This window comes from Oryzias latipes, chromosome 2, assembly GCF_053564925.1.
Source record: "Oryzias latipes strain Hd-rR chromosome 2, Olatipes_Hd-rR_3.1".
In the NCBI taxonomy this organism is placed as follows: domain Eukaryota; kingdom Metazoa; phylum Chordata; class Actinopteri; order Beloniformes; family Adrianichthyidae; genus Oryzias; species Oryzias latipes.
The window spans coordinates 34,492,161-34,510,852 of record NC_136238.1 but is presented as its reverse complement, the minus strand read 5'-3'; the positions used below and the strand labels follow the sequence as shown (position 1 = coordinate 34,510,852).

Here is an 18,692-nt window from a genome sequence, read left to right as displayed (position 1 = left end):
GACTTCTGTAATCTGGAGAGACATCATTCTAAAGGTAGTAGCATTCACAGACTTAATATAGATGGAAATATTTCAGAAGACCATGATGTCATTTCTAACTATTGTTGCTATTTTTACCAGAAACTTTATAGCTCTAAATTTAGTCAAGGTTCAACAGATGCCTTCATAGATTTGTTAGCAGTCAAGACCATCACTAAAAGTGAAAAGGAGCAATGTGAGAGCATGATTACACTGGAGGAAGTACAAAAGGTCATAGAACAACTTCAATCTAATAAATCACCAGGAACAGATGGGCTGACTTCAGAGTTTTAGTAATGTTTTGCTGTGGATCTGTCTCCCTTTTTACATCAAATGTTTCTAGAAAGTATAGACAAAGAACTTCTTCCTACAACATTGACTCAAGGCTTGACAACATTAATTCCAAAATCTGGGAAAGACACGTCATTCTTGGATAACTGGCGTCCAATATCATTACTCAACAATGATTAGAAGATCTTTGGCCAAAAGACTCAAACTGACACTGGACTCAGTAATTGATGAGACCCAGTCTGGCTTTATGTCAGGAAGACATATAATGAATAATATCAGGCTAGTTTTGGACATTCTTGATCATTCAGACATATAAATGATAATGGTTTTATTTTATTTCTGGATTTTTACAAAGTATTTGATACCGTAGAACATAAATTCATTTTGCATTGTGTTCACAAATGTGGTTATGGAGAAGACTTTTATTCAGCTATTGTAACATTATACAAAAACTGTAACAGCTCTATTAAATTAGCAGGTGGCACCTCTCCCAGATTTAATCTAGAGAGGAATTAGGCGAGGCTGTCCTGTAACTGTTAACAGATCACATCAAATCCAGTGCAGCAGAAGGCATCAATTCATTGACAAAGATTTCAATGGTCGCGGCTCTCTGCAAATATACAACTATCTTCAAATGACTTAAAAAGTTGATTTTCTCCAAAAAGAGAGCTGACCATGCCCCCTAAGAAAACCCAGGAATACGAAGACCTCAAAAAGACTCTTGACGATATTCAAGAAATGCTAAAATCTTTTATGGATCAGGTGTCGGCTAAGCTAATGCCACTTTGGGACATGATGGAAGAGTTCCAAAGATTTCAGGCTCAAAACGAGCAACAAGAAAACCGACATTCTGGAGAAAAGACTGGACGACGTGGAACAGCAAGTAAGGATGAATAATGTCATTCTCACTGGATTACCAATAAACCTGGAGCGAAGCTGAACGCAGGAGCTAGCACTGCTAATGCTAGCGATAGCGTAGCTAGCAGAGCTGATAAGGAGAGAGGTGGGGAGACTCTGGATTAGCAAATACATTCATTTCTCACATCTAAAGGGATTTCCCTGGATCTCAATACCATGGAGACCTGCCACCTGCTCCCCGGGAGAAAGGAGACGGATAAACCAGCGATCCTCATCAGGTTTGTGAATCAAAAACACAAGCTAGCTCTGATGAATCAACGTAAAAACCTGAAAGGTTTGGCTGTTTATCTGAACGACAATCTGACCAGAAGGAATGCTGAAATCTCCAAACATGCACGGCTTCTCAGGAAGCAGAAGCAGATTGAGAACACTTGGGTTAAAGGCTGCAGGATTTACGTCAAACCACTCGGTCCACCGGACTGGTCCAAGGTTCTGGTTGTGAACACCATGAAAGATTTTGAGAAGTGTTTGATCACGGTCGTCTGAAACAACATGGATATGATAATAAACCAAAGAGCCAAATAATTTCAAGAAATATGACACCTGGATTCCTCACTTTCTCCATCTGTCTGACGTCACCTGAATAACAGCAGAGATTTCTGACCTACAGACAACTTGACCTCAACTTTCACCGCAGCTGATATCAGCTGAAGAAGGATATGGACCTGAATCTAATGTCTGCAGACATAACATGGAAGAGAACTATAAACTGTTTAAACCCAGAAGATCAGCTGTTATTCAGAAGAAGAAATGCCAACCTTGGACAATCCACAGATTATGGACCCTTTTTATTTTCCCTTACAGCATTACTTTATTATATAAAAAAAAGAAAAAAATATAAAAAAAACTTGCCCCTTTCACCCTTTCGTGGGTTTCTCACTCAAGCTCGGGTCCTCTACCAGCAGCCTGGGAGCTTGAAGGTTCTGCGCAGTATCTTAGCTGTTCCTAGCACTGCGCTTTTCTGGATTGAGATGTCTGAGATCTTTCCAGGTATCTGTTGTAGCCACTCCTCCAGCTTGAGGGTTACTGCCCCGAGTGCTCCAATTACCACAGGCACCACTGTCACCTTCACTTTCCAGGCTTTCTCCAGTTCTTCTCTGAGTCCCTGGTATTTCTCCAGTTTCTCATGTTCCTTCTTCCTGATGTTCCCATCGCTTGGCACTGCCACATCCACCACAACAGCTTTCCTCTGTTCTTTATCCACCACTACAATGTCTGGTTGGTTCTCCATTACCATCCTATCAGTCTGGATCTGGAAGTCCCACAGGATCTTTGCCCTTTCATTCTCTACCACCTTCTGGGTGTTTCTCATTTTGACCTTGGGGTTTCCAGTCCATACTCTGCACACATGTTCCTGTATATTATTCCAGCCACTTGATTGTGGCGCTCCATGTATGCTTTACCTTGCCAGCATCTTACACCCTGCAGTTATGTGCTGGATTGTTTCAGGCGCCTCTTTGCACAGCCTACACCTTGGGTCTTGTCTGGTGTGGTAGATCTGAGCCTCTACGCTCAGCGTAACTGTGGTTGTTGGGGCTGTGTATCTCAATCTCAGGGTGGGAGTGTAGTAGAGCCTCCTCTCTGACCTGTTGTTCTGGCTCTCCCGGGGTATTGCCATTGTATTGTATCGCTTCAATCTCAAGTTGTGATAGGAGTTGCCGCTTGTGGATGTTCAAGCATTGGGCTACCAGTTGTTTGGCAGTTAGCCTTGATTGTGGTTTATCGAAGCATCCATTCATTCCCCATTCTCTGCATGTAACCACGATGGTTGGGATTACTTGAGTAGTAGCATTCTAAGAGAGCCTTGTTCTCGCATCTAGTCCATTTCTGCCTTGTTCCAGTAGCCCACTTTTCATCAGGGTGCTCTGGTCCCCCAGCACCTGACGCAGACCTTGTCTGGCCGGGCGACGTCTGAGCTGGCATGACAATTATCCTAAGTTTGATTAGTTACTGTATGAATGTGGTTTATTGTCTCTCATGTTGTGAGGTAGGTCGTAGTGTAAAGGGTCTTGCCCAAGGACCCTCACTGGGTGATGTTAATTGCTCGCTATTGTTATGGTAATTGCCCCCATTTACCATTGCCATTATATTGTTCATGCCGCCCCTGGGAATCGAACCATGGTTTCCTGCGTGACAGTCCTGCACCTTACCAACGGGTATATTATTATTTATTAATATTTATATATATATGTTTAAAAAAAGTCAAACAAATGATTAATCACTTATTGAAAATGGTTAAATTGATCGATGTTTAATGATATTACTTCACTTGCTCCTAAAATGAATAAATTGATTCAACAATCTTTCCTAATGTAGCATAATTTTGCACATATTTTTTACTTTGATACTTGATGAAATTTTGCTATGAAAATTCCTGAAACAGTGTTGTGTCTATTTTACTGATATAGCATTATGTTCTAATCATATGAATGACTTTTATAAGTAACATAATCTGCATATATTTTAGATAACTGATCTGCATTTGCCATGTTGATTTCTAAAAGAGTTATTTTGTACATAATAATTAAATAATTCATCTTTGTCATGTGCTTTATCGATACCTTATGATTGTTAATTCTGTCTGATAAAAGTTAGGAACCAGATATTGATAAATCATGTAATAAAATGGTTACAGTATAACGGGGTGGGATTATCAAATCAAATCAAATCAAACTTTATTTATAAAGCACTTTTCATATAAAAATATAACACAAAGTGCTTTACATTAAACACAACAAAATATAAAAACAAGCATTGATGATTTAAAAATAAATAAAATAAAAATAAATAAATAGGGCACCCCTCCCCGTACCTAGCCCCCCACTCCTCTCACACCTCCCACCCCCTAAGTGATGGCAAAGGTCAATTAGAAATAGGCTGAGCACAAAAACAGGATGCAGGAAACGCTGATAATTGGAACCTCCCCCTCCGTGAACAGCCGCATAGACAGCCAAATGCAGCATCACAGGCGGGGACCGCTCCACCACAGCTAAGTGGTGGTGCAGGTCCCCACCCAGAGGCTGAACAGCAGCCGACCCAGAGGGAGGGGCTCCAGCTGAGGAAGGACCGGAAATAAAAATGAATAAAAATGAGAATAATCAAGTAAACATATTGATAAAAACAATAAAACATTAAAATAAGGTAAATTAAAATAACGCGTTAAAAATCAGATTCAACTTCATAAAACAAGATAAAATGGATGAATAAATAAATAAAATAAAAGTACATATAAATAAATAACTGAATAAATAAATAAATAAAAGCAGTAAAGCATTAGCTAAAAGCCAGGTTAAAAAGATGGGTCTTGAGCCTTTTCTTAAAGCATTAATGTTCTCTGCGGCTCTCAGGTCCTCCGGCAGACTGTTCCATAAACGGGGACCATAGTGCTGAAACGCAGCCTCTCCATAGGTTTTAGTTTTTACAGTTGGAATGGTTAACAGACCTGTGCCAGAGGACCTCAGGGTCCGCAAGGGTTCATATCTTACTAAAAGATCTGATAAATAAGAAGGCTCAAGACCGTTAAGACATTTAAAAACTGTTAAAAGTATCTTAAAATCAATCCTGAAGTGTATGGGGAGCCAATGCAGGGATTTTAAAATTGGGGTGATGTGAGCCCACCTCCTGGTCTTTGTAAGAACTCGTGCAGCAGAGTTCTGGAGAAGCTGAAGGTTTTTAATGTTGGTTTTTGGAAGACCAGCAAGCAGGGCGTTACAGTAATAAACTTTACTCATGATAAAAGCATGCATTAGCATCTCCATATTAGCAAGAGAGAGTAGTGGGCGGACTCTAGCCAGATTTTTGAGATGATAAAAAACAGTTTTAACCACCTGTTTTATATGGGGGATGAAAGTCAGCTTAGAGTTGAAAATGACACCCAGGTTTCTGACTGTTCCTGAATGACTTAATGAAAGTTCCTGTAGCTTCAGAAACTGTTTCTCTCTCTTGGCTTCGGGACCGATAATTAAAATTTCCGTTTTGTCCTGGTTGAGCTGCAGAAAATTATTTGCCATCCATGATTTTACATCTAAAATACAGTTAAAAAGTGCTTCTAATGGTCTTGTGTCATCAGGAGACATAGCAATGTACAGCTGGGTGTCATCAGCATAGCTATGAAAACTGATGTTGTGGCTCCTGATGACATTCCCCAGAGGAAGCATGTAAATGCTAAAAAGTAAAGGGGCCCAGGATGGAACCTTGAGGCACCCCACAATTAATTTCACGGACCCCAGAAAAATATGTGTCCATGTTAGCCATAAAGCTTCTCTCCATGAGATACGACTCGAACCACTTGAGAACAGTCCCTGAAAGGCCAAGACTTTTAAGTCTGTTTACAAGGATCAGGTGATCAACAGTATCAAAAGCTGTGCTTAGATCTAACAGAACTAGTACTGAGATCTGACCTGAATCCAAGGCACACCTGAGATCATTAACGATTTTTAACAAGGCTGTCTCTGTGCTGTGGTTCGTCCTAAAACCAGACTGGTTTATCTCAAAAATGTTGTTTTGTAAGAGAAACTCGTTTAGCTGAATAAAAACAAGTTTTTCTAAAACCTTACTTAAAAATGGCAAGTTGGACACAGGTCTGTAGTTATTAAAAATTGAAGGGTCTGAATTAGTTTTCTTGAGTAACGGTTTTACCACTGCCGTTTTAAAGGCAGCAGGAAAAATACCCGTCTGTAGAGAGGAGTTCATGATATTTAAAATCTCACTCTCAAAAGACCCGTAAAGGGTTTAAAAAGTGATGTAGGGATGGGGTCTAAAAAACAAGTTGTTGGATTAACTTGGGAGAAAACTCGACCAAGTGTTGCAGCTTCAACCAGGTCAAAACTGTCCAGTGCTTCCTCAGGTAAAATCAAGCCAACATTACCAATAAAAAGCTTTTCTGTCCTTTTATGATGTTAGATCTGACAGAATCGATCTTGCTCCTGAAGTGGTCTGCAAAGTCCTCACACAATGAGGCGGAGGCTGGCATTGGGTTTTTGTTCACATTTGAGTTGATTAAAGATTCAATTGTGGTGAAGAGGACTCTGGGTTTATTTTTATTTACAGAAATGATCTTCGCCAAATGTGAATTTCTGGTCTGTTTTACTGTTTGATTATATAGTTTTAGTTGGTTTTGGTATAGTTGATAGTTTATTTCAAGTTTGTGTTTTCTCCAAAGTCTTTCAGCAGATCTACAACGTCTCTTCAATTGTTTAATTTCCTCAGTTCTCCAAGGGGGTGTGGCTTTGGTTCTTATCTTTTTAGATGTTAGTGGGGCAACTGAGTCGAGACTGAATTTTAATTTACTGTTAAAATTTTCAACAAGTAGATCACAGGGGGCCAGTAAGACAGGTGGAGAGATGGAGCGAACAGATGTAATACATTTTTCGACCACTTCAGGAGTCAAGTAGCGTTTCTTCACCGTTCTCACAGAGGTCTCCTGCCTTGTAAAACCAGTAATGTTAAAAAGCACACAGTAATGGTCAGATACAGCCAGATCCACAACAGCGGACACACTGGTAGGTAAACCATGACTGATGACGAGGTCAAGAGTGTGCCCCCTGTTGTGAGTTGGCTGTATGACATGTTTAATATCAAGAGAGGAGAGTAAGTCCAAGAACTGAGTGGTGCAATAGTCCGACTTCCCGTCTATATGCAGGTTAAAATCACCTGTAATTAAAATCATGTTAAAGGAAGTGTGGACAGATGCTAAAAACTCAGAAAACTCCTCAATAAAAACAGAGCTTGGTTTGGGTGGTCTGTACACTGTGATGCATAAAACTGGAGGGCTGTTAAAAACAAAGGCATGATGTTCAAAGCTGGGGTACTCATCCAATGTAATCTGCTTTACTGCAAAGGAGTTGGACATTATAGATGCAGTACCCCCACCCTTTCTGCCCTCCCTGTTTGAAAAAACAAAGCTAAAATTGGGTGGAGAGGCCTCAGTGAGAACAGTAGATGCATTCGTGCTCAGCCATGTTTCAGTTAAGAAGAGTCCATCAATATTATAATCATGGATAAAATCATTTATGATAAAAGTTTTGTTAGACAACGATCAAATATTAAAAAGTGCCAAGTTAAAAGAGGGGGGAGTGGTTGTGGAATCTGCTTCCTCAGGTTTTGGTGCTTCCTTTAGTGGATGAAGCCAGTTAGTGTTTGCTTTTCTCCCAGCACTTCCCCTCATGGAAGACCTGTCTGTAATAATGGTCTTAATGGGATAGACTGGGGGGGCAGCAGGTTGTGGCAAGGAAGCACTGTCGATTAAAGCAGTTTCTTGGGGAATGTGGGGGGGTGATACCACATCCAGTCAGTCACTTCCACACACTGATGTCTGCATGGATGAGGAGGAGATCTGGACTGGTGGGGGCATGATGGGGGCCGGTGATGTCTGGACAGAGTGTCTGATGTTTGCAGCTAAAACATTGTTGCCCAGTGGACTGCGGTGAATCCCATCAGTTTTATAGAATGAAGTTCTGTTCCAGAAAAGATCAAAATTGTCAATAAAAACAAATCTGTTCAGGCTGGAAGTAGACTGGAGCCAGGTGCTCAGACCCAGCAGCCTGCTGAAGCGGCCCTGGCCGCGGGAGAGAGAGGGGAGGGGCCCCGAGATAAAAACAGTCAATGGACAGGAGTTTAAAAAATTAAAAAGTCTGATGAACGCCTTTTTAGTCGTTTCAGACTCCCGATAAGACGTGTCATTAAAACCAACATGTAAAATCAGCCTCCTGATTGTGGAAGGGAGAGATCGCAGCAGGTCTGGGAGTTTCTCCAGAATATCCAGAACCGTGGCTCCCGGAAAACAGTGTGACCGCGTTAAAGAAGCGGACCTTCCGTATAATGGAGTCCCCGATTATTGCTGTTGTCGGGGTAAACAGTGGAGGAGGAGACGCGGGTGCAGGTGCAGAGCCGACAGGTACCTGCGTGATGGCAGCGGCGGCCTCACCTTGCGGCCGGTGGTTCATCTGCGGCGGCGAGGTCCTAGCCTTGCTGGAATGGAAGCGGACGGCTTCCTTCAGGATCCGACGGCGGGAGGAAGATGCTGGAGCCCGCGAGGACGCGGGGAGATCCAGACGCTCGTCTGATCCTGATGGGGCTTTAGCGGTGATCCCCGAGGCCCGGTCCAGGTTGCTGCATGCCGCGATGCGTCCGTCCTCCTTCGGGATCACAGTGGCGTCTCTCCGTAGAGCGGGGAAATGCATGGTGGAGCCAAAGTCTGGTGGAGTCTGTGCCGCTGTGACCGCTGCGGAAGGAGCGGGAGAATCGGAGAAGCGGTTGGAGAGACTCAGGACGGGAGCCTTCCGGGTCTCATCAGATCTCCTCCTTCTGGGCCTTCGGACAACCACTTCTTCATCGAGGGATCTTTTCTTGGGTGTTAAGAATGAAGAAGGCCATGGGCAGGTGGACGGGTCCCATGGAGCTGTGTCCTGGAGTGCGGCGCTAAGCGAGCTTAGCCGCTTAGACTGAGCGAAGGAGACGTCCATGAATCTGGACAGGTGAGCGTCCTTCATTTCCAGCTCAGCTTTCAGACGACGGATGTCTTCTTTGAGGTCAATGATCATTCCAGTAGCTTTACTCACAGACTGTGAGACCAGATCATTGGTTGGATTTGGGTTTTTTCCCAAGTTTTGGTCTGGACTCACTCTGCTGTTTCTCCGTCCGCCATTTTGTCCGCCATTTATATAAGTTTGCTTCTTTCCACTCCCTTTCAAGCAATATTTATTAATATGTCTAATTATCCTAAGTTTGATTAGTTACTGTATGAATGTACAATTGATGATTATACTGCTTTTGAGTATTGTTTCTTCTTAATTGCCTGAAATAAACCATTTCAAATCAAATCAAAATTTCATTTATTTATTTGTTCCTTTCATGAAAATCCAAATGTTTACATGTTTGTCTTCCATATTGAACATTTTCGTGATTAGAAGAGAGCAGATAATTATGAGAATACAATTCTTATTGTTACCGACACCAGGAGTGGCGTCAAAGCAACAAAATAGATTTTCTGTTGAGAACAGAAGAAAATGCCACAGCAATGAACACAGGATGCTTCTCTGTCGTCGTCCAGATTGCGTCTGTTTATTTACAGTCACTTAACATAAAACCCTTTGTTCATATGCACCAAGTTTTCATTCTGCATTTTCAAAACTGCAGTCTTTATACAATCATTACATACCAGTTCAATATTAAATAAAATCTTTCAATTCTCCAGGTGTATTATCTCTAATCTTTACATAAACATATATACAAATACAACTTATCAGCCAGTGTCTGACCATTGAGTCCCATCATTTTATGATGCACAAAATTAGAAGCAACATTCTGCATTCAATAACATTAACATGTTCAGTCTGGAGAGCTTAAATCAATTTCAATATAATACTTTTCAGATTTAAACTCAATAACCATTCTTCACATAAACTGAAACCACATCAAAACCCTTGAAAAACTGTGTTTTAACATTTTGCCTGCAAGTTTTTACACGGGGAATATTGTTAGCAAAATACGTTGTTAGCAAAACACGGTGCCTGCCAGGCAGCGCTCAGGGGAAAGACGCGCCAGAATCACAGCGTAACGGTTTCGCAGCGGCAGTTAAGCCAGAAGTCTTTCAAGTTGCCGTCCGCTCCGTAAAGTTTCTTTATATTTCCCTTTTTCTTTCAAAGTACTCATAATTAATATATACTAATTTTATGTCAAATCAAGTGATCAAAAGAATGTATTTATGGTACACCAACCTGTTGAGAACAGAAGAAAATGCCACAGCAATGAACACAGGATGCTTCTCTGTCGTCGTCCAGATTGCGTCTGAGGTGCTCATGCACAAACCCACCGTCAGAAACAACCCAGCACACAACTGTCCGCATCAGTTTTGTTCCTTCCGTTCTGCATTTGATAAATTCCAAAATTAAACATAAGACAAATATATATATATATATATATATATATATATATATATATATATATATATATATATATATATATATATATATATATATATATATATATATATATATATATATATATATATATATATATATATATATATATATATATATATATATATATATATATATATTTATATATATAAATATATATATATATATTTTTTAGATACTTAAATTTAAGTTGTGCATTTAAAACCAACAGGCTTATTTTTTTGTGTTTTTCACACAGGCTTATTTTTGTGTTTACCACACACTCCCCTACAAACAAAAGTGGCTCCCGACACTTGCACATGGCCTCAACTTAGATTAACTTTTTTTTGTTTTTCAAAACTCTTTAGAACCATGAAACGTTCAAATTGAAAACATGTGCACTGCATCTTCCTACTACAAGCAGTAGACTGGATGGTAAAACGGTGGGTATGTTTGTGAGGTAAAAGTACTAGGCTGGACTGGATAGAAATGTCTTTGTGGGAAATGGTAATTGTAGGGTGTTAGTTGAGTTGCTACTGCATTGATGACAGCACGAGGTTGATAGGATGGCTGGCCAAGTGCGTTGTAGGTGAATATCTGACCAGGGCGCCTATTTCTGGTAGATTTCCTCAAGACGGGTGATGAGTGACTTTGGATATCTTCTTCTTCATCGATCTAAGGAACATTGTCATCTTGTTGTAAAGGCTGGTCTATGAATGGCAGACTTTCATTCTGCCTCGTCTGTTCTCCCACAGTGAAACTATTCCTCTCAGATACAAGTTCAGCTGGTTCCGATTCTTCAAAGTCAGCGTTAGCATTTTCACACAACATTGGTTCATTGTAGTAAGCTGGTGGATCAACCAAACAATCAGCTGTCCTCTTTGTTTCCCTTGGAAATCTCAGCCAGTAAGTTGGTTCCTCTTCTTCCTCATCAGACTCATTTGAGTTATGTGACTGGATCTGTGTTGGTGTTAACAAGAGCCTTGTTGACCTTTTCGCCTTAGCATGGGCTTTTTGTGGTGGTGGTTGTTCAACAGGTAAGTCGTTCACCTGGAGCAACAGATTTCGGTGTAGAGTTCGAATGGGATGGCTGTTTGTTTCAGGACTTACTTTATAGACTGGGTTGTCACCTAATTGTTCTCTGACAACATAAATTGTCTTCTCCCAGTAGGGCTTCAACTTACATGGTCCTCCACGTTGTGCTACATTGCGTACAAGAACTCTGTCCCCTGGCTGAAGAGTAACACCTCTATTTTTCTTGTCATAATAGCGCTTTCCTTTGGCACTCGATTGTTGGCTAGTAGTGCTGGCTATTTTATATGCCTCAATCATCTTCTCTGCCCACTTGTCTGCATAGTCTGTGCCTGTTTGGGCTTTGTCTTCTCCAACCAATCCAAAAATGAGGTCCACTGGGAGTCGAGGGTGTCGGCCATAAAGCAGATAGTATGGGGAGAACCCTGTTGATTCACGTTTGGAGCAATTGTATGCATGCACAATGTGGGGTAAGTGATCTTTCCAATTTTCTTTTTCTTTCTCACCCAGTGTGCGGAGCATCTGCAATAGTGTTCGATTAAACCTCTCAGCAGGATAACCCGGAGGGTGGTACGGTGAGGTTCTTGAGTGGTTCACACCAGCAAACTGTCTGAGAGTTCTAAAGAGTTCATTCTCAAACTCTCTACCCTGGTCATGGTGGAGTTTATGTGGATATCCAAAACGGGGGACAAAGTCGTTGAAAATCTTGTCGGCAGCAGTTTTCCCAGCCTTGTTTTTAGTGGGATAGGCTTGGGGAAACCTGGTGAAATGATCAACTACTACCAGGATATACTCATATCCGCCTCGACTGGCCTCTAAGTGTAGAAAATCAATACACACTAGCTCTAGTGGCGAGCTAGATGTGATGCTCCCCATGGGTGCTCTTTCAGGGACAGCGGGTTTCTTCTGTTTAATGCAGCGACATCTGCGAGTTACATAATCTTCCACATCCCTTTTCATAAATGGCCAGAAGAATCACTCTCTTACCAGGCTTAAAACCCTCTCTACGCCATTATGTCCCATATTGTCGTGCAAGTGTGTCAGTGCAACCTGCTTGTAGGTGTCTGGCAACACTAACTGTTTCCGTCCTTGGGTTTTCCTGTACAACAGATCATTTTCCACATGGAGCTTGCTCCACTCTCTAGAGAGCTTTCTTGTGTTTGTGTCCAAAGATCTGCGTTTTTCCTCTGTTAGTTCGGTGAAATTTTTCTTCAACTCCAGAATCTTTCTGATTACAGGGTCCCTCTGTTGTTCTCTCACCAGTTCCTCATGGTCTATCACAGGGAAAGACTTTGTGTGAGTTGGTTGTTCGGATGTGATGCTAAGGGAGGCCACCCATGCCACATCATTCTGCTGGGCTGTCCTGCTACCATCCCAGGTGGCACCCACTGCTTCCTCAGAAAGTCTCTCCGAACACTGACTCATATAGGTGTTAATATCTAGAGGACAGTGTGAGAGAACATCAGCATCAACATTCAGCTTTCCTGGTTTGTAGCGTATGTCAAAGTTAAAATCTGCTAATTGCCCCACCCACCTATGACCAACTGCATTAAGTTTGGCGGTGCCCATCACATATGTCAAAGGGTTGTTGTCAGTATAGACAGTGAAATGGGGGGCATAAAAGAGGTAGTCTCTAAATTTCTCACACACTGCCCACTTCAAAGCTAAAAACTCAAGCTTACCACTGTGAAGGTGGTAGCTCTGCTCTGCTGGTGTTAATGTACGGGACCCATACCCAATCACTCTCATTTTCCCATTTTGGTTTTGGTAAAGCACAGCTCCAAGCCCGTTTTGTGAGGCATCTGTATGAAGTGTGAAAGGTTGGTCAAAGTCTGGGTAGGCTAAGACAGGTGGATTGGTCAGGATATTGATTAGATGTTCAAGGATCTGTTGGTGTTCAATCTTCCATTCCACTGGGGTAGAAGAGGATAATTGCGGACCTTTTTTGTTCTTTCTCTGAGACTTTGTTTGCAGGACACTGGGGTTTTTCTGTAGCAATTCATACAGCGGTCTTGCTATTCTGGAAAAATCTTGGACATATGACCTGTAATAGCTAAGGAAGCCCAACAGTCTTCTAACATCTCCTACTGTTTGTGGTGCCTTCTCTTTCAAGGCCTGCACTGCTTCAATGTCCTTTGGGTGCACTCTCACCCCATCTGAGGAAACAAGGCGACCCACATACCTGACTTCTTTGCGGAAAAACTCACACTTTTCCGGTCTCAGCTTTACCCCATGACGTTTCAATGCTCGGAGTACATGGCGCAGAGAATCAACATGTTCCTCAAATGATCTGGAAAAGCAAAGAACATCATCTAAATAAGGAATGCAACATTCGTCCCTCAGGTCTTGTAGCATCTCTTCCATGCTTCTCTGAAATGCCGCTGGTGCGTTTGATAATCCAAATGGGATCCTGATCCACTCGTATAATCCCCAGGGTGTAGTGAAGGCAGTCAGATGTCTTGAGCCTTCGGAGATGAAACCTTGATGATAAGCTTTGCCTTGATCTAAGATAGAAAACCAGCTAAAGCCTCCGAGTGAATCGATCAAGTCTTGAATGCGTGGAAGAGGGTGTTTGTCTGGCACTGTCTTTTTGTTGAGGAGACGGTAGTCAATGCAGAGTCGCAACGATCCATCCTTTTTTCTGACACATACAATAGGTGCAGCATATGGAGACTGTGACTTAATAATCCACCCTTTCAATAGCAGTTCCTGGATGTATTCTTTTACCTCTTTATAGAGTGGTTTTGGGACTGAAGAGTACGCTCTTTGCACGGGGATGTCATCGGTGAGTCTAATGGGCATTTGGAGGGATGGAATGCACCCAATATCAGTGTTGTCTTTGGCGAAAGCCGTACTCTCTTCATACAGCATTTTCTCCACAATCTGTTGCTGTTCTGGGTTGAGGTGACTGAGGTCAACAGGTGGTTGCCATAGCTCAACTAAGGATGTGACAGGGGCGTTGACATTGTTGACTTCTGCCGGGCTTGCTGGTTTTGATTTTTCAACTTGTTGTGCCTTTGCATCTCCTGTCTCAATAACTTTGCTGATGTGTTGGATGAATCCTATTGGGTGTCTTCTAGGAAGAGTGATATCCTGTTTGGTGTGGTTGGAGACTGGCACAAAAAGAAGAGGGGTTTTACTTTCGTTGACCTTTAAAAGGCTCTCTCCAACACTCAGTTGATCCAGTGTTGTGTCATTGTCTGTTGGTTCATACAGAACAAAAGGATCAGAGGTGTCAAAGTTGGGAGGTACCCTGCACTTCACATATACAGTTCTTCCAGCTGCTATGATAACATCATCTTTTCCAACTCTCACTGTTGCCATGGAGTCTGGCGCTCTTTCAGCTGAATAAAGTTCACCATTGCTTCAACTTGTTCTTCTTCAGCACCCAATGCTTTTCTGAGCAGCTCAAAAACCATAGCATGTGCTTCAGCAGGAGACTCTTGTAAGTTAATCATAGCTTGGAGAACATTAGCACCTAATAGAGGCTGGGGCAGAGGGAGCTGACTGACCAAAAAGGGGACCTGTATAGCAATATTTGGATTTTCATTCCCCATAAGGTTGACTGTAAGCTCCACCCATCCATCATAGGGGATTGCCTGTCCATTTGCAGCAACCAGGTCAAGGCTGTCACCTGGATCGAGAAGCTCTTTTAGTGGCCGCACAAAATGCTTTGGAACAAACATCTCTCTCCAAGCCCCATCTATTATGCTTACTTGAGATCCAGAATCAAATAGTGTAGTTGTTGCAAAGCCATTGATGAAACAAGTGAGCAAGCATTTTTTTCCAATGAGTGGTACTGTGCGAGAGACATTCTGAAGAGTTTTAGCTTCTTCTGAGGGGTTGCCTCTGCCTGTTCTTTTACTTTCTTTTTTTCTGCTTGAGTGAGTGCGGTTACTTCTTGGGGTGGTACTGTGGGACTTGTGTTGTGAAACGGCCTCTTGTTGTCCCTCCACGGAGACCGCTCCTAGTTTAAAGGCTTCATTGTTCTTTTTAGGCAACCAATAGCCCTGTGGCCTGGCTCTCCACAAACAAAACAGTGACTGCAATCTTCTAAACCTTGTTGTATACAGTTCATACAGCGGAAGGGCTTTTCCTTTCTCTGGGGAGGAAGAAGATTTTGAGAGACAGCTGTTCTACTGGCTGAAGGAGGGCACTGTGTGTGGGGTTGGCCCAGCGTTTGGGAAGATAGGCCCTGTGCAGAGGCTGCATGGTTTTTTGTTGTTTTCTGGTCCATTAAAGCAGCAACCATGGTTGTTAGTGCTTCAACCTGTGCACTGAGTTTTTGGATGGCCTGGTGGTCTTTTTCCATCATGGCATGATTCTCATCAACTACCCTTACACTGTGCATGTGTGCAGGCTTTTGTCTGGAAGTGTAGCCCAATCTACGCTGATGTTCATTTTCGTCTGCAATAATTTTCATTACTTGTGAAAGAATTTCTTCATCAGTCACTTGACTCCTAGAAAGGAGTGGTCTCATTTACTGTCTTATGTCTGTGTGTTTTGAACCTAAGCCCTGGTAGACTGTGTGCAGAAAAACTCCCTGGATTGTTTTTGGATCATAGCATATATCTGAGTTGCCTTGTTTGGACTGGAACAGTATTTTTTGTTTGAGCCCAATCATGCGGTATAGGAATTGCTGAGGAGGTTCATGCTCATGTTGTTTTGCACATACAAGCTCCTGAAATAATTCTGTGCTTGCCTTTTCACCAAGATGCGATCTAAGGAACCCCTTGAGCTCACAAAGCGCCATCTCATCTTTGTTGGTTAGCATGTCCCTAAAGGCTCCTGGCTTGACTATTCTCAAAGCCCCCCCAAATCACTTCAGTCTCTGTGAAGCCCTCTTTGATCCCCTCATCCAGTTGTTTACATATGTTATTGTAGGTGATGTCAGAGTTCTGGTCTCCTATCTGCCCACCATGCACTTTGAATTCTCTGCGCTGGAGGAAGGGCAGATCCTTCAAGCATACCACCTTCTCTGTGTCACCTTGTGCTGTAACTTGGTTTCTCAGATGAGGAACTGATGTCTCCTGTGGATCGTACTGTCTGGCTACATGTTTGTAACTTTGCAGCTTTTTCCCTAATTCTTCATGTATTGCTTGCAGCTGTTCTATGTCTTGAGTGGAAGAATTTGTGTTGTTGGTTGGTGGAGTAACTCTTGGTATGGAGACAGTGGGTAGTGGAGCTGGTTTTGTCACATTACCATCAGCCTGAGCTAATGTCCTAGCTGATGCAGCTGTGACATTCTCTTCCCCTTGCGTTAAACTACCCCTGATAACCATCAAGTCACGATTCTCAATAATGTTGCTTACAAGATCATTTAGTGCTAACAAATGACTCATCCCTTCATCTTCAGTGTCAAGCAATGCATTAGACTTCATATATTGAAGGATATACTCAACACATCCTTCTTCCTCAGATGAGTCAAAGTTAACTGCTTCCTGGAAGTCTCTGGACACCTCCATAGCAAGCTGGTAAACTTCATCACAGGTGAGCTGGTACAGGCTCTTCTTGATGCTCCATGTGAGTTCTTTACGTGGCGCAGACATGACTTCTTTTGCTCTTGGTTAACAGCAGTGCGGCTCCCTTGGAAGAAAGGGTCCTTTCTGGCTTCAATCTTCCCTCGTGGACGTTCACTTGCTGTCACTTCGGCTGTAGTCACGTTGCAGCACCTCAGCTTTGGTTCCTTTGTTACTGGATCTGCTCCCCTGGACACTTGAGTGGCGCCGGAGAGAGATCCCGGACGAGCCCCCACAATTTGTTACCGACACCAGGAGTGGCGTCAAAGCAACAAAATAGATTTTCTGTTGAGAACAGAAGAAAATGCCACAGCAATGAACACAGGATGCTTCTCTGTCGTCGTCCAGATTGCGTCTGTTTATTTACAGTCACTTAACATAAAACCCTTGTTCATATGCACCAAGTTTTCCTTCTGCATTTTCAAAACTGCAGAATATTGTTAGCAAAATATGTTGTTAGCAAAACACGGTGCCTGCCAGGCAGCGCTCAGGGGAAAGACGCGCCAGAATCACAGCGTAACGGTTTCGCAGCGGCAGTTAAGCCAGAAGTCTTTCAAGTTGCCGTCCGCTCCGTAAAGTTTCTTTATATTTCCCTTTTTCTTTCAAAGTACTCATAAATAATATATACTAATTTTATGTCAAATCAAGTGATCAAAAGAATGTATTTAAGGTACACAAACCTGTTGAGAACAGAAGAAAATGCCACAGCAATGAACACAGGATGCTTCTCTGTCGTCGTCCAGATCAATGAGTTATATCACTAGAGGAGACACGCCCGCTTTAGAAGCCTGGCCGACGGTGGCAGAGCGCGACGCCATCTTGGTGAGGTCGACGACGCCCACATGATATTGATTTCCATTGATTTTAGTGGTGTCTAAGTAGCTTTTATAAACTGTATATATTTTTAAATTTAAATATATTTATACATATATATAAATATATTATATTTTATGTATATAATGTATATATACATACATCATTTGTTGTTGTTAAAGAAGAGAAACAGTCAGCCTTAAAAGCTCAAACTTGAATGAAAATGCATTGTTGCAGGACTTCTTACAAACAAAAAAATTATTAGAAAGAATTTTTAAAATTAATTTCTAAACATTTAGAAGTATTAGACCTCTTTGACATGCAATTTAAATTATTTACAAAAACCCAACAATAAGTCAATTATTATAATAATAATAATAGTAATAATAATAATAATAATAATAATAATAATAATAATAATAATAATAATAATAAATCAATAGTAAGTCAATACAAACAATAAATAAATAATAAGTCAATAAATAATAATAAAAATAATTATATTATTATTACTATTAACAACAACAATAATAATAATAGTAGTAATAGTAATAATAATAATAGTAATAATAATAATAATAATTATAATAATAAAAAGAAGTCCAAAAGTTAACAATAGATTTACCCTAAAAAAACAATCTGGCCTCTTATCAAAATATGTTTCCACAAATGTTTTGAACAGCCAGACTGTATTTCTAGTTGGTACCACAGTGATCCATCTGGGTTAACTCTTTTGATAGCCAAGATCCACTTTTTCCTGAAGTCTGAGTCCATTGGAAACCTGACTCAGTCACTGAGTCAGAAATGTATAAATCTGTATAAATAGCGTAGTATCAATCAATTCAATCAATCAATTTATTATTTGTATAGCACTTATAAAAGCCAAGGCAACCAAAGTGCTTAACATAAAATCCAATAAAATCCCAAACAATATGATGCAATAAAGAAACAATCACAATAAAACAATAAAATCAATTGAACAATAAAAGCAATAAAACAATAAAAACAATAAAAGAATAAAATTAATAAAATGAACAAGTCCCACTAGATATGCTCACTGGAGTATGCTGTATACAAGTTTAGCAAAGTAAAATGTACATTTATATTGACAGCAAAATAAATGTACATCATGCAGCATGTTGATAATAGCCCTGCAGCATCATGCATGTCAACATTTGTTCTATTAATGAAGCCCCTGCAGCCT

The 18,692-nt window shown here is 41.3% G+C and overlaps 1 protein-coding gene and 1 long non-coding RNA gene across 2 annotated transcripts in view; one reads left to right on the top strand and one right to left on the bottom strand.

Moving 5' to 3' along the window:
* Window positions 1–18,692, top strand: part of LOC144988172 (uncharacterized) — a 75,654-nt gene that overhangs the window by 37,792 nt on the left and 19,170 nt on the right. The window lies entirely within an intron of this gene.
* Window positions 7,630–8,854, bottom strand: LOC144987930 (uncharacterized). The gene has a single exon (XM_078937745.1). It carries the CDS (start codon window positions 8,766–8,768, stop codon window positions 7,908–7,910), a length of 861 nt encoding a protein of 286 aa, XP_078793871.1. The 5' UTR covers window positions 8,769–8,854; the 3' UTR covers window positions 7,630–7,907.